Source organism: Anabrus simplex, chromosome 9 (genome assembly GCF_040414725.1).
Source record: "Anabrus simplex isolate iqAnaSimp1 chromosome 9, ASM4041472v1, whole genome shotgun sequence".
NCBI classification, from domain to species: Eukaryota; Metazoa; Arthropoda; class Insecta; order Orthoptera; family Tettigoniidae; genus Anabrus; species Anabrus simplex.
The window spans coordinates 1,818,104-1,834,861 of NC_090273.1; the positions used below are offsets into that span (position 1 = coordinate 1,818,104).

At 42.4% G+C, this 16,758-nt stretch overlaps 1 protein-coding gene across 1 annotated transcript in view; it reads right to left on the minus strand.

Moving 5' to 3' along the window:
• LOC136880974 (phospholipase A1) overlaps positions 1-16,422 on the minus strand; it is an 89,151-nt gene extending 72,729 nt beyond the window's left edge. Inside the window, exon 1 of the mRNA XM_067153541.2 lies at positions 16,324-16,422. Coding sequence (XP_067009642.2) covers positions 16,324-16,369 — 46 coding nt within the window. The 5' untranslated portion in view covers positions 16,370-16,422. The remainder of the gene's footprint in view (positions 1-16,323) is intronic.
• Between the last annotated feature and the right edge of the window lie 336 nt (positions 16,423-16,758).

The following is a 16,758-nucleotide window of genomic DNA, read 5'->3' on the forward strand; positions in this document are numbered from 1 at the left end:
ATTTTCAAATTCTGAGCAATGTACAGACAAAACTCTTATTTTATATATATAGATATATTTCGTTAGAAAGAAACAGCGCCGTGAATAACTAATGTAGCCTGTTTCACTGAAGTGAGGTCAACCTCGTCAGTTACTAATGATTAACTAAAATAATTTGTGATGAATTCCAATAACAAGATTTTTCAAAATTACGGTTAATTGTAAAATATTTATTATGAGAAACAAAGTAACGACTATGTCATGACTTACCTCAGAGCTTCTTCTGCTATGAAACGCTTCTTTAGTCCTGTATCTTATTTTATATGCCCAAGCAATTAGTAAAATGACGATTTCGACATGCGACAACTGAAAAAATTGGTTAGATCGTTAACCAATGTATAATCTCTAGTCAGTCGAGAAACCAACATAGGATGTTTTTGCATTTTCCTAACCTTCGGCTTTTCATTATGAATAGAAGAGCAAGGAAAAGTTCATCATAGAACACCTCTCTCTCTCTCTCTCTAACGACTGCTAATAGCGGCCTAAGCTTTAGAAAGATGATCCTTATGTTTTTTATTATTTTATGTGTTCTTGAAAACAATTATTCAACATTGTTTTTGCACTTTGTGATGAATAAATGGATAAACCCATTTCTGAATAATTTAATTTATATAATATTATGTTCCTCTGCACTCCCAACACCTCCTAGATAATAAGGCCTAACAACAGCGTGGTGACGTCACGCTATATTCCCAGAACGGTTGTGAGGCCTTATATCTAGGAGGTGTTGGCTCTCCCCAGATATTTAATACATTGTTCCAAACATGGCAAAGAGTAAATCTTGAAGCAAGTAGAAAGAGAGATCATATTGTCCCAGATCTCGGGGCAAAATTATCATCTCAATTACATTAGTAAATGGGTTTATTCTGTGTTGTATTTACGTCATACAATTCAAAAAAGGAACGGCTAATTTGCACCTAAACATATGTGTAATTGTCCTTAACGTACTGTGATGTTCATGCATTATCCGCATAAATTTAAGTTAGAGAGATCATTTTGCCCTGGTCTCCCAATGTTTGTTTATCAACATCAATACTCTCCACAGTTTAAACACTAATTACTTTTTTGACACGACAAAATAATTTTATATTTAGGCTGTTCCTGATGTTTATCACCGTGTTGATCATTTGCCTAACATAATCGATTGTGGAGTTTACACTCCGCCACTTCACCAGAAACCCGTAGGGAGAACATCTCGTCCATGAAGGCACGAGGTCTCACCTGAAAGAATTTTCGAAGGTCAAAGGTTGTATGGTATTCGTGCGTTAAATCAACAATTGTTAAATGAGCCGACCATCCACCGTACTAAAACTCCACGAGGAAGACGAAACTGGCAGTATTCACGTTATCCAGTCAAGTTTTACATTTTCTACTTTATGGTCCACAATTAAGATTTAACTTCAATGAACGGCTTCTAAAATTAAAAAAAAAAAAACAACAACAGAGAACTAGGCCAAATTGTAATATTGAGATTAAACAAACTAGTATTTCAAAAATATTTTACTATATTCATTTGGTTCTTCTTTTCATCCAAGTCATGATAAGTGACCAAATAACGTACATTATCACTGACTTCACAGTTAATGCAGGTGTTGTGAGCAATGGAACGCGATTGAATATACGGAAGCAGACAAAAATATCGTTCATGCAGAAATTCAGACGGACTTAACTTCAGGAAGAATATGTTTTATTCCAAGAATAGATGTAGCACCTGTGAATCCGGGTATATCACTCGTTCTTAAATGGAGTCAATTTCCTCTAAAATTTGCCTCATCTGTCACAATCAAGAAGTCAGCAGGATAAGCTGGGATAAGTCTTCCCACTCCAGTGTCCTGTACAGCTTTCTCCGAGCTACAATATAACTACAATACCTGTGTTGATTTCATTCGAATGCCCAATGAAACCTGGAAAGGGTAACATTTATTCGTGACACATATATTAATAGTTCATTTAGAATTTCCAGTTATTTTATAGACTGTCGCAGACAGGCTTACGTCCTAGTTATACACTGGCGGAAAGAAATATGCAAACATCATGAAATAAGGAATGTAGAATGCGGGAATTTCGGCAATTTTGTCGAGGTAACATATTTAATTGATTAAAGGTATAATAATAATTTCGTGTGGCTATTTCTAGCCGGGTGCAGCCCTTGTAAGGCAGACCCTCCGATAAGGGTGGGCGGCATCTGCCATGTGTAGGTAACTGCGTGTTATTGTGGTGAAGGATAGTGTTATGTGTGGTGTGTGAGTTGCAGGGATGTTGGGGACAGCACAAATACCCAGCCCCCAGGCCATTGGAATTAACCAATTAAGGTTAAAATCCCCGACCCGGCCGGGAATCGAACCCGGGACCCTCTGAACCGAAGGCCAGTACGCTGACCATTCAGCCAACGAGTCGGACATTAAAGGTACAAGATTACAGGTTAATATCCGCGCGAGAAAAGCCATTGCAAATGTGCCATGCTGGTCCATTAATAACCTGACTCTTGCATTGTGCCGTACAGGTCCTGGGATGGAGTTCCATGCCTGTTGCACTTGGTCGGACAGTGAATGCCGGTTGTGGATGTCTCATACGTGCTCGATTGTGGACAGATCGGGGATCGAGCAGGCTCTTTAGAACTGTGCCCTGGGGGCGCGCATTATCTTGTTTTAAAGCACCGCCGGGAATGCTGTTCCACCACCCACTACACAAACCGTAGGATCGGTGAAAACCGACAATTTACTAGTCGGGAACTGGATCCGGGTCTCTCTTAAGGAAGGCAAACCAAGACAGAAACTCAGTAGTGTAAAGAGGCGTTTATTAAAATTATCTTTGGGTTAAGGCAAAGCAAAAACAAAATAAAGAAAACACATAAATTACAGGAAGCAACAAATACACAACTCACGTGAGTGAGCGTGAAAGGATATTTGGTTTTTATGGACATCTCTTTCATTATTCATTTGAATCCACTTTTTGTCATATCGCAGACATGGTTGCCGCATACAGAAAGTACAATAATATGTTTTCCTTATTATTTCTCCTTCAAACAGCCCTCAAAACAATTAAATGAGAAAGGTGGAAAAGGTTACTTATCAGTCTCGAGTCGTAAAGACATTACTCTTTTGACAATCACCAAGGAAGAAATTTTATTTTTCCTGAGAGACTCCATGAATATGAGTATCGAGAAAGCGGCACATATCCCAAAGATTGTAAACCAAGGAAAACAAGGAGATTATAGCGACGTTGCCATGGCGACACAGAAATAAACGTGATCTCTGAGAACCAAACAAGAGTAACGGAGAAAGATCCCCATATAATAAAATGGACCCAAAGCATTTAACAAACGCGGGAACAAAACGCCCAAGCAAATAAGAAATACTGTGTCAGTAAGGGAAAGACACAATAGACAGTACAAACCCAACATTTACACAGTCGTTAGACCGACAGTCCAAGGTATCGAATAAAAAGATAAAACTGAGACACACTGTGGTAGATTTGCAGCAGCACAATTTAACATAGGCCTACACACAGGCATAAAATAAGAGAGTCCCCTCATGCACAAGCGAAGGGTCGCCCAATCCAACGGAATATCAAATCATATACGCTGTAGGATACATTCGTATCAGCAGGGGATGTGAAAACGAATAGAAGCTAAGCCAAAGGTGATACGCAGGAGGAGAACAGACATTACGCATCCAGCAAAATCAAGTCACTCATGCATGCACACGAAACGGGTTTGCAGTACCTTTTCCTCCTTACTCAGCATGAATAAAATAAGGAGAGTAAATTAAAAGAAGATCACATGGCCATGAAAATTAAGAAACAACCTAAAAGAGATCACAGAAACGCTAAGTTGCATTAGCCTTGGCAACATAAGAAAGGCCTGGTCATCCGTATGAGCCACCTATCTCCGAGATAGGTGGTATGTGAGCTACCGACACCGGTGCGCTTAAGCGCTCCTCTGCCGGTCATTTTTTTATCAGTAGTATATATGCGGTTTAAATAGTAAGTGTTTTGTTAATTTATGGTCTGAATGAAAGTTAAGATGGGGGGAGGGGTAATTTTTGAATTGTTCGTACTAAATTTGTTATATTTAACCGGGCGCTCGAATGTTTCTTTTCATGACTGGTTTGACACAGTGATGTTATCCGGGAATACGTCATATGGCTAGATTTAGCCTTGCCCAGTATTGCTTTTGAGATTGCAAAAGGCTATGCCGTATATTTGGCGCTAATTTATCAATGATAAATTTGATAGCAGGTGTTAAATTAGTGTATGCAGCATTTATGGTGCTCCCGCCTCGGTTTTCGTTTTCCAGTGCTTTTGGGTTGAGATGTGGTAGTTTGAGGCCAAGGTGTTGTATTTAAGGAGCGAGGTGTTAAATTTTTAGGAAGTGAGAACTTTTCATGTCTTTTACTGGGCGGGAAGTATAATAGTGGGGGGGGGGGGGGAGTTCGGTTAGGACTTGTTTTAGGATGTAGTGATGGTTGGGGCTAGGTTGTGTCTTCGTGAGTAAGTTTAGGAGTAAGAATTGGAGTAAGTTATATGTGCTTGGGTTTGCCTGGTATGCAGAGGCTAGGGAGGGTACGGGGTTCGATGGTGGAGTGACGTTGAGGGTAAGTAGAGATGGGGGAAGAGTGTTAGTGTTTTTTGGAGTCTGTAGTGCTTCCTTACTGCCTGTTTAAAATATGGGCAGCCAGGATACGAAGCTGCGTGACTGCCTTCACAGTTCGCGCATTTCGGGTGCTCCCCTGCATACAGAATGGTGGTGTGAGCCACCGCATCTGTTGCAACGGGCAGATTCTGTGCAGTTAGCAGCAGATTTATATAATTTCAGGCAGTTGAAGCATTGTGTAACTAGGGTGGGATGGGTAGGTGTGCGGGTTCGAGTTCGTGTGGCAGTATGTTGTGTTGTCTTTGGTGGTGACCTAGGAGAAGGTTTGGCTCGCCTTTTCCTGGTCTGTGTACTTGAGTTACGTGTGGTCAGATTGTTAGCTGTTTCCGTGGATAGTTCAGCTGCAATCCGGACTTCTGTTTGCGTTTGTGCTGGGGTTGGGGTGGTGCGGGGGTGGGGGGAATGGAGATGCTTGTGGGTGTGCTGGTGAGTAGTGAAGGGGGGTCAGTTTGGTCAGCGGAGTCTGCGGTAGGGGTATGGACAGTGGGGGAATCATTTTGATTAAGCAACATAAGAAAGGAATAATAAAGTACCTATTATGTAATACAGCGCAAAAGGTCAGATGTGCGGACAGAGAAAATTAAAGATCTCATCATAAATAAGAGTTCTGTGTACCACACGATACACATATCGCAGATACACCTCGCCATTTTCCTCTTGTTATAATTTGAATTTTTTTAAACAAAGAGGTTATAAAGACTAAGCTGGTCGAGAAGAACCAATCTAGGAAATTGAAATGGCACACAGTCGCCATCTGTCAAGTTAGGGAATAAGTTACACTTGAGTCAGAGAAACAATATTAGATTAACAAACAACCAGGCGTATGGCATAACCTCAGAGAAATAGAAAGATAAGATCATATGGGCAGTAACGAACAGCAGCATAACACACGGACGTACACGTCTGCAGTCAGGATCTGTCGGATAACCACGAGAGTGCTCCCCGACCAGAACTCCCGGTGTAGGTCCAGTGTGTTGACGCTGCAGTCACGATCTGTCGGATAACCACGAGAGTGCTCCCCGACCAGAACTCCCGGTGTAGGTCCAGTGTGTTGACGCTGCAGTCACGATCTGTCGGATAACCACGAGAGTGCTCCCCGACCAGAACTCCCGGTGTAGGTCCAGTGTGTTGACGCTGCAGTCACGATCTGTCGGATAACCACGAGAGTGCTCCCCGACCAGAACTCCCGGTGTAGGTCCAGTGTGTTGACGCTGCAGTCACGATCTGTCGGATAACCACGAGAGTGCTCCCCGACCAGAACCCCCGGTGTAGGTCCAGTGTGTTGACGCTGCAGACAGGCGCTCAACTGGCCTCCTTCTAACCAACACACTGCCATAATAGGCACCAAGGCAGAACCGGTTTTCATTGTAAAACACAATGGACCTCCACTCCATCCTCCAATGAGCTCTCGCTGAAGTCACAGACGGCGGTGGTTTGGGGTAAGTGGAATGCACGCCGCAGGGCGTCTGGCTCGAACAGTTCGTTGCGTCACTGTGGTACCAACTGCCGCTCGAATTGCTGCTGCGCCACAGCTGTACGCCGAATATGGCGGTCCTCCCTCTCGGTGGTGCCACGGGGACGTCCGGAGCCCGGTCTTCTTGCGAGCGTACCTTCTCGTGACCACTGCTGCAGCACGCATGTACAGTGGAGACATTTCTACCAAGTCGTTCAGCAATAGCGTGGAAGGGACATCCACCTTCACATAGCCCTATTATATGGCCTCATTCAACCGCAGTGAGCTGTTGATACTGGTCTCTTTGTTGTCGTAAAGCCATTCTTGACCCACTGACAGTCACTCCGTCCAATGTCACAGATAACTAACGCTCTTGCACAGTACAAACCTGATGTAAAAGGTCACGTGTCGCTACCAGCGCCACGCTAATACGATTTGCGGGAAATTTGAATCAACGTCACATCTCAGACGTGACGTACCAACGTTCGTTAATCCAGCACAGCCCCTTCTTGGTGTTTGGGTATTTTTTCCGCCAGTGTGTTATAAACGGCGAAAAAAAGATATTAAGGAGGAAGTGAAGATTAGTAAGAAGTAGAGTTAGGAATATTTGCGGGAGTAAGGAGACGTTGAAGGTGCTTACCAGGAGATAGAATATAGCGAAAAGGTCAGCGAAGGATAACATGATGGCAAACATAACTGACAGCCATATGAATTTTAGGGAGCAATGGATACTTTAAGGCAGAATCAGGTTCCAGGAAGGACATTCCAGTTATTATTAATGAACAAGGAGAGTGGACTTACAGGAGGCAGTTGAGTCACTCACTTATTTATTCTCTGATTTCATCATGTTTCATTTATAGTATCGAAGAATACTATTATTCCGATAATCACGATGGTACTCTGAGGAATAATATTGTATCTGAGTCTGTATTAACGTGTGAAACAAGGTGTCTTTTCCAGAATTGCGTGAGGTTCATTTCCACTTTTAGGCAGAAGTAAAGCTAGTTGATGTCCTTAGGAGATAGCCTGTGTTCTGAAAAGGTCAATGGAAACGCCATCGGGCGACACAATATGCCCTAAGAATGACATAGAAGGCTTAGAAAAAGCTACCTTAGATATCGCCATTAATGCTTTCACGGCCCGTACTTATACTCTAGAGGCTTTTGGGCTTATGCCGTGTCAAGAAAACACGGTGAAATTCTTTACGTTTCGCAGAAAACTCTGCTCTGCGTCCTCGGAAGAAATCTCGACTGACGACGAGAAAGGCTTCTTAAACCATGACACTTTGAATTTTTGACGTTATAATAGAAGTGGCTGTACTGGTTGGCAGATGGAACACTCACTTCAAAAAAACTAACTACAGACGCTAGTTCGGTGATAGTGGATAAAGCCTCATCAATTTCTTTCTCCTCAAACACTGGGATGCAAATAGGAAGTTCTAACGACTCTTTAAGTTTGGCAATATCTGCCACAACCGTGCCTCCAGATTGGACCTTTCCAATTAAAAGCTCGCCAGTAAATCTACTGACACGAGGCTGTCGCATTTGAGCACCTTCAAATTCCACCGGACTGAGTCAGAATCGAACCTGAGTCACTCAGTTCGGGGTAAATGTCTGTATTGTCATTATCATTGGTAAATTTCGCCACTATTAGTTGCCCCCTCTGTCGGGGCATTGTCCACCTTGAAGAACGCTATCTATCACACAAAAATTGAACCAACTAGTGCAAGATCACCAGATGTCACTACTAAATATGTTATTTTAAGGTTTCATAAACTGACTGGATTTCTCTTCAAGTATTTCAAGAAGTTAGGACTTTTCTCCCTAGAAGTAGCGATTCAAAAACTTTGGTCATGCACTCTGGTGCAAAGTGGACTTTCCTTATTTTTGATACTTCAAGGTTTTACACACTTCTTACTCATCCCGCCAGCTCGGCAGTCTGGCCAATCATAATTTTTGTGTATTTAATTTTCAGCCAATCATGGGGTTCTTGTAACCTTTTGTCTGTCCGCTAAAATGAGAGGGTGTGTCCGGATTTAGTCCAGAGCCTTCTCGAACCTTCCTCTCGGGTATAAAAGCTGACGCCTTTTCGAGTTAACTTGTCTATTGATCGTCGCATTACTGAGCGTGTTAAGAGAGGAGGTGGGGGTCCTCATTCTTCGGCAGGCAGAACACCAGACCAGGTAATGGCCACCAGTTGTCTATCTCTGTAGTTATCTCCGCAGACTGAACTCGAGGGGAAGGTTCCAATCTTTAACTATGTAACAGTCAATTTCCTAAAGTGTAAACTTTCTTCCTTCTCATGAAAATTTCATGTAAGCCCGCACCTTCTGTGTACAAGAAAAAGGGTGACAAACATAAAGCGGAAAATTTCAGGCAGTCAGTTTGACATGTATTACTGATTTGTTAGAGAGCAGTTCGGGTGTAGCGCAGCTTGTAGGACTATATTCAGGTCAAATGGACTGTACGGCTATTGACCTAGGGTAAATCATGGGAGATTACTGACAAAAACGAGGACTATTGGACTAGATAAAATGGTGGATACATTTCTAGAAAATATAACTCAGAGAATTGGAGTACAGGAGGTGAAGTGTCCCGCAGGTCAGTGTAACTGGACCTTCATGTTTCCTTATATAGAAATGAATCATAATATGAGTAAATAATTGGAATTTGAGATAGTTGCGGATAATGTTAGAAAAGTAAATGATTGTGAGCGACTACAGGGGGAGCTAGACAGCAGTCAGGGAAACGTCAGACACTTTTAACTTTGGGCTGGGAAGACTTCGGAGTAAGGAGAGGAGCTGCTCGACTAAGCGGTATGTTCCGAGCTGTCAGTGGAGAGATGACGTGGAATAAGATTTGTAGACAAATAAACTTGAGCAGGGGTTTTAAAAGTAGGAAAGGTCATAATATGAAGATAAAGTTGAAATTCAAGAGCACACATTAAAGGTCGAGCAGTAAATTATGAAGTTTGGTGAATGAGTGATCTCAGTACTATTGTGTCACGACATGCTGGTGGCGTATCCACGCGATGATTCCTGCCTTTCCTAAGTCCATCAACATAGTAGTTATTGTCGTCCCGGGTTCGATTCCTGCTAACCGCCTCACCCTCCACAGAGAGAAGTGCGTGCCTTGTTGATGGCTTCCAAAACATAGTGTTTGTCATGAGTTGCCCGCGCAGCTTTCACCAGCCCTGAAGGTGGTTTTCCGGGGATTCCCATTTTCACACCAGGCAAATGCTGGGGCTGTACCTTAATTGAGGACACGGCCGCTTCCTGTCCCATGCTCGCCAAAAGACCTGTCTGTGTCGATGGGACGTAAAGGAAATTGTTAAACGAAGTGTTGACGATGTATGAACATATCACAAGAAACATTTTCGAATGTTGCCGCTGTTTCAATTAACAACTTGTACAATCTACAACATTCAGTAATAATATTAATTTCATTATTATATTTTATATTTAATTACTCATTCCAGAGATAACTCTCGACACATTTTGATGGGTGGGTGAATAGCAATGATCGTCACGCAACATTGACTTGGCACTCAACATCGCAGGACGTCACTTCATTAGAGGCTCTCACTTTGTATACAGTTTACCCTCCTAATTCACAAAACATTCTCGTATTATTATTATTATTATTATTTTTCTACCGCTTTACCGACATGTGTGGGGTCGCAGGGGCGAACTGTGTCGCCCTTCCCTCTATAGAGGGATGTTGCGGCAGTTGGTAGTATAGTGTAAACACCCAGTCCCCAGGCCACAATAGTTAATCAGAGGCGACCCGGCCGGGAATGGAACCCGCTACCCTCTGAACCTCAACGCTGACTATTCAGCCAATCAACGATTACGAGATGTGGTGGTAGTGAGTGTTTTTTTTTTTTTTTTTTTTTTGCTTTACGTCGCACCGACACAGATAGGTCTTATGACGACGATGGGATAGGAAAGGCCTAGGAGTTGGAAGGAAACGGCCGTGGCCTTAATTAAGGTACAGCCCCAGCATTTGCCTGGTGTGAAAATGGGAAACCACGGAAAACCATCTTCAGGGCTGCCGATAGTGGGATTCGAACCTACTATCTCCCGGATGCAAGCTCACAGCCGCGCGCCTCTACGCGCACAGCCAACTCGCCCGGTGAGTGTTGTTTTAAGAGGAAGTACAACTAATCAGAGAGACAATATGGAAGGGATCCGAAACTTCGAAAAATGAAGGTATCGACCAAAGAAAGGCAAGGACCACGAAGGGCGTGAAGCCCTCGCAAACCTAATAGCGTCGGGGTCGGAAAAGAACATTCTTTCACGTCGCACCGACACAGACAGGTCTTATGGCGAGCATGGGACAGGAAGCGGCCTGATGCGAAAATGGGAAACCACGGAAAACCATCTTCAGGGCTCCCCACAGTGGGGTTCGAACCCACTATCTCCCGGATACAAGCTGATAGCTGCGCGCCTCTAACCGCACGGCCAACTCGCAACAAGAGTTGACCAAGGACGGTCGGATAGGATAGATGAAAGTGAGGGGCCTGGCACAAGTAAGTGGAAGCAATGCCAGGATTCAGCTAAGGGCCCCGTGGTCGCCAACCCACGCTCCAAAGTTCAGAGCCCCTGGGGCCCCTTTCAGTCGCCTCTTACAGGCAGGGGATACCGTGTGTGTTATTCTTTTTTTTTTTTGCTAGTTGTTTTACGTCGCACCGACACATATAGGTCTTACGGCGACGATGGGACAGGAAAGGGCTAGGAGTGGGAAGGAAGCGACCGTGGCCTTAATTAAGGTACAGCCCCAGCATTTGCCTGGTGTGAAAATGGGAAACCACGGAAAACCATTTTCAGGGCTGCCGACAGTGGGGTTCGAACCTACTATCTCCCGAATACTGGATACTGGCCGCACTTAAACGAGTGTGTTATTCTAGCGGCCCCACCGTCACGGGGATGCGAGAATGGAATAAAAAGATAAAAATATGACCAAAAACTAAAACTCATATGAAACATTACTTGAAAATGACAAAAAAAAACCGATAAAAGAGCCAAAATATGACAGCTCAGCTAATTCCTTCCTTTAGCGGAGATGCTATTTGTTGGCACTACTTTGACCATTTGAGAGGAATCTTCGTGTAAGTGTGACACAAACACCCAGTCCCCAGGCCAGGGATATTAATCATTTACAAGAAAAAATCCCTCACTCGGTCGGGAATCGACCCCGGTTCCGCCGGGTGACAAGCGGACGCTACACAGTCAATGGTATAATCAGGCCGAAGTACAACAGCCCGCTACATGTGCTAACTACAGACTATCTTACCGCGCCCTGCTATAAAACTTATCGTGCTCGTCGCTGAAAAGTTAATAAAATCACTACTGATCTGCATTTAGGGCAGTCGCCCAGGTGGCAGATTCCCTATCTGTTGTTTTCCTAGCCTTTTCTTAAATGATTGCAAAGAAACTGGAAATTTATTGAACATCTCCCTTGGTAAGTTATTCCAATCCCTAACTCCCCTTCCTATAAACAAATATTTGTCCCAATTTGTCCTCTTGAATTCCAACTTTATCTTCATATTGTGATCTTTCCTACTTTTAAAGACACCATCCAAACTTATTCGTCTACTGATGTCCACCCACGCCATCTCTCCACTGACAGCTCGGAACATACCACTTAGTCGAGCAGCTCGTCTCCTTTCTCCCAAGTCTTCCCAGCCCAAACTTTGCAACATTTTTGTAACGCTACTCTTTTGTAGGAAATCGCCCAGAACAAATCGAACTGCTTTTCTTTGGATATTTTCCAGTTCCTGAATCAAGTAATCCTGGTAAGGGTCCCATACACTGGAACCATACTCTAGTTGAGGTCTCACCAGAGAAAAATATGCTCTCTCGTTTACATCCTTACTACAACCCCTAAATACTCTCATATCGTCGCCATAAGACCTATCTGTGTCGGTGCGACGTAAAGCCCCTAGCAAAAAAAAAAAAAAAAAAAAAAAAATACTCTCATAACCATGTGCAGAGATCTGTACCCTTTATTTACAATTCCATTTATGTGATTATCCCAATGAAGATCCCTCCTCACACCAACACCCAGGCACCCACAATGATCCCCAAAGGGAACTCCCACCCCACCAACGCAGCAATTAAAACTGAGAGGACCCCTCCTATCTGTGAAACTCACAACCAGACCCTCATCCCCGTTTATCATCATACCATTGCCCACTGTCCATCTCACAACATTATCGAGGTCATTCTGCAGTCGCTCACAATCTTGTAACTTACAGTATTCATTACTCTGTACAGAACAACATCATCCGCAGAAAGCCCCATCTCTGATTCAACCTCCTTACACATATCATTGATATATATATAAGAAAACACAAAAGTCCAATAATACTGCCCTGAGGAATTCCCCTCTTAATTTTTACAGGGACAGATAAAGCCTCACCCACTCCAATTCTCCAAGTTCCACCCTCCAGAAACAGAGCCACCCACTCAGACACTCCCCCGTCTAGTCCAATTGTACTCACCCCTGCCAGCAGTCTCCCATGATCCACCCTATCAAATGCCCTAGACAGGTCAACCGTGATACAGTCCAATTCACCTCCCGAATCCAGGACATCTACCATATCTTGCTGGAATCCTACAAGTTGGGCTTCAGTGGAATAACCTTTCCTAAACCCAAACTGCCTGCTATCAAACCAGTTATTAATTTCACATAAAAATATAAATACCAATAAAGGTGATTTGTATTGAATAGGTGGATAAGAAATACTTATTATAATTGCTGTGAATAACATCATTCAGTACGGAACAACCATGAGGATAATGACCTGTAGGCCTATATGGTATGTTTCGAGCTGTCAGTGGTGAGTTGGCGTGGAATGATATAAGTAGAAGAATACGCTTGAGTGGAGCTTTTGAAAGTAGGAAAGATCATAACATGAAGATATAGTTGGGATTCAAGAGGACAGATTGAGGCAAATATTCATTTATAGGATGAGGAGTAAGGTATTGGAATAAATTATCAAGGGAAATGTTATACATTTCAAAGTTCATTGAAAATATTTAAGAAAATGCTATGTAAATCTGAGGTAAACAACTGACAGGGAATCTGCCAACCGGGCGACCACCCTAAATACAGGTCACTGACGACTGATTGACTTTCAACTGGCAGTCCACAGAAGTACACTCTCTTAATGGAATGTGACAAAGAAATACTCAGCAGTAAATGCAGGTTATGTTGTAAATTCTGTATTTTATAAATATTTGTGCCAGGCTATTATGGTCATATCCCTGTGTTTCGTTTTGTTCAAATCTCATATTCTACATCAGTGTCACTTTTGGACTTCAGTGTGATTTAAAAAATAATAATTTTGCTTTACGTTACACCGACATAGATAGGTCTAATGGCGATGATGGGATAGGAAAGGGCTAGGAATGGGAAGGAAGCAACAATGACCTTGATGACCAGCATTTGCCTGGGGTGAAAATGGGAAACCACAGAAAACCATCTTTAGAGCTGCCAACAGTAGGTTTTGAACCCACTTTCAATGTAATTAAAAACAGAAAGGAAAAACTGCATTACTGAGTACCGAACTGTTGATATCTTCTCCATGAAATTACATAATTTTCTTGTTATAAATTCTTCTAAATAACTTTTGATAATAAATGGATCGTAGGCCTACTACAGTTTTAAGCAAAATGAATGTAACCGAAATTGATAGCACTAACTTAGGTAGTAAAATACAGGCTTGTGGATAACTTAAACCAAAATTTAGGACTGTGTGAATAAAGCATAACTATTTACTTTATGCAAACAATCCTTTCAATAACTCAACAACTTCAAATGAGGGGTGGGCAATTTTATGCACATCACCTCAATTCAAAACTTGAGTCTTTCATGCACATTAAGAAGAATGCTGACGATCCTCAGTTCACTTTTCTGATATGTCAAGTCAGGAGCTGGATGAAATTCACAAACACAACAAAAATGAATGACTGAGAAAGCAACCAGCGTAACTGCTATTCTCAAGGAAGATATCTTTAAAAGACCAAGGATAAAACAAGAAGACAGGCTTGAGAAAGATAAAATCTGAAGGTAAAGGCACAAAAGTAGCCTACCTTGGAAAGAAATGAGGTTAAGGTCCTGTTCTGAGAGCAGAAATACTGAATGAATGAGAAAGTGGGCAGCAACCTCAATTATTTCACTTCAACAGAACATGGTCTCATAATCTACAAAAGTAAAGTCCCATAAATGCATTTTGAAATTATGATTACAGTTATAGTTTTAAATTATAAAAAAGAAATAACTTCTCTACTCCTTCATCAACAGTTTGTCCTGTATAGATTATTTTGTGTTTCTAAATTACATTTATGATCTCAAAACTTGGACACTAACTTACAGGCCTATCTCTAACATACACTAGAGAACAGAGAGTTGTTTCAGAGACTTAAAACTGAACCAATATTTATATAAACTGAGCACTTTATAGGGTAAGGCATCCTTTTTAAAAAAAGACACAACCAAAACTTCCCAAAAAATTATACAGCCTGATTTTTCAGAAAAGAAAAAAAAACAATTTATCCACATTATTTTATTTGAAAACTAAGGATGTTTCTTCAATGATTATAACATATGTTAAATGTCCAGAAAAAAACAACAACATAAAAATGAATTAGGTATAACTTACAAGTATATCATATATTCCAGCCTCCGTCTCATTTTTAAGACCTCAAGTTGCTGCCTACAAGTATCAACATGAAAATCACATTTGCATAATTTTTTTTTACACAAAACTGTATAATTTTCAGTACAAAATATAAATCACTTTTATTTTTTCTAGGCTAATTATAAGTATATCACTTCTTCTTCCTGCTGGCCTCTTTTCCAATTTATTGGGGTCAGTACTTGATGTGGATTTGGCTGAATTTTACAGCGGGCACCTCCTTCCTAATATCAACCCTACGTGGAGGGATGTAGTCGCTATTGGATATTACTGTAGTGGTTGGTAGTGCGGTGCGCTATATGTAGATGAAGAGAAGTGTATTAAGACAAACACAAACAAACAGTCGAGTCCGCAAGCCAGAAGAATTAATAATATATGGTTAAAATCCTCAGCCCAGCCAGGTATCGAACCTGGGGCCCTCTGAACCGAAGGCCCAGGATGCCTGACAATTCGCCCCCTGTGGGTGGGGGCAGTAGAATAACACCCATGGTATCCCCTGCCTGTCGTAAGCGGTGACTAAAAGGGGCCCCAGGGGCTCTGAACTTTGGAGCATGGGATGGCAACCACGGAGCGCTTAGTGGAGTTCTGGCATTGCTTCCACTTACTTGTGCCAGGCTCCTCACTTTCAACTACCTTTCCGACCTCCCTTGGTCAAATCTTGTTCTTTTCCGACCCCGATGGTATTAAAGCACTCGAGCCCTAGGCCTTTCGTGGCCCTTGTCTTCACTATTCGAAGTGTTGGATCCCTTCCAATTTTTTCCCTCTGATTAATGTTATATAGAGGATGGTTGTCTAGTTGTACCTCCTCTTAAAACAGTTATCACAACCACCTGCTTGACAATTCAGTCAAGGGGCTAAATAGGCCATATCACTGTGATTAATTAATTTAAAAAAATCCAAATTCTGACAAGCAGCTTATAAATCTTAGGCCTACCTAAATAACTATTTCTTAAATTACACGTTATACTCCATTCATTTGACTTTAGAATAACATCATATTTTATGATTTTGTATCATATTTAGGGCACCTTACCCTACCAGTCTTTTTCAAAAGGACAATATTAAATTAGGAACAGGCTCTGAAAGCATCACACTATGACTGATAGAATACTTGTCTGCAACAAGAGGGCGCCCATTGTAGATTTCATATTGCCCCAGATACGAGGTAATACATAAAGTGACATTTTCTACATTTTTCGAACAGGTAGGGCGATCAAACTCACACTATTCAGACCCGTTTTAAGAGGCTTTTCCATACGGTTGTAAGAGTTAGTGTGCTTGTGACACAAATCTGAACTTTTAAACGTTATTTGTTTCCAAGAGCAGCAGCTGGAACGGCTCTCATTTTCTACACAGTATTACGAAATGTTTTCTTGACTGCGAACAAGTAGTAAAACACAGAACAGAGAGAAATGCACACCCATCCGTGGGAAGATGGTTGTTGCTTGGTCAACTCTAGGAGACAAGTACTCACGTGCCAGTCGCGAGGAACAGAGCAGCAGTGCGACCTGGAACAGCATGGCTCACAGCAATGAGCTACACGGCACTGGCACGCACGACCCATCAACTCCCCCTACTTCACCACCTGTCTCTTGATAACGTCTCTTTGTCCCAAAGGTCCGGTGTTCCTTGCGTATGGCTTTTAGATGCAGGTCTTGACGCTCCGGCGTGATGAGGATGAAGACGACACATACACTCAGCCCGCGTGCCAGCGAAATTAACCAATGATGGTTACAATTCCCGACCCTGGCGGGGATCGAACCCGGGACCCCTGTGACCAAAGACCAGCACGCTAACCATGGAGCCGGACAGTTTTTGTAAAATAACATCCACATACGATGTGAACGTCACGGAGAGTCAATGCAATGGGAAAAGCGGCCCAGTGCAGAGCACATTGTGATCGCCCATC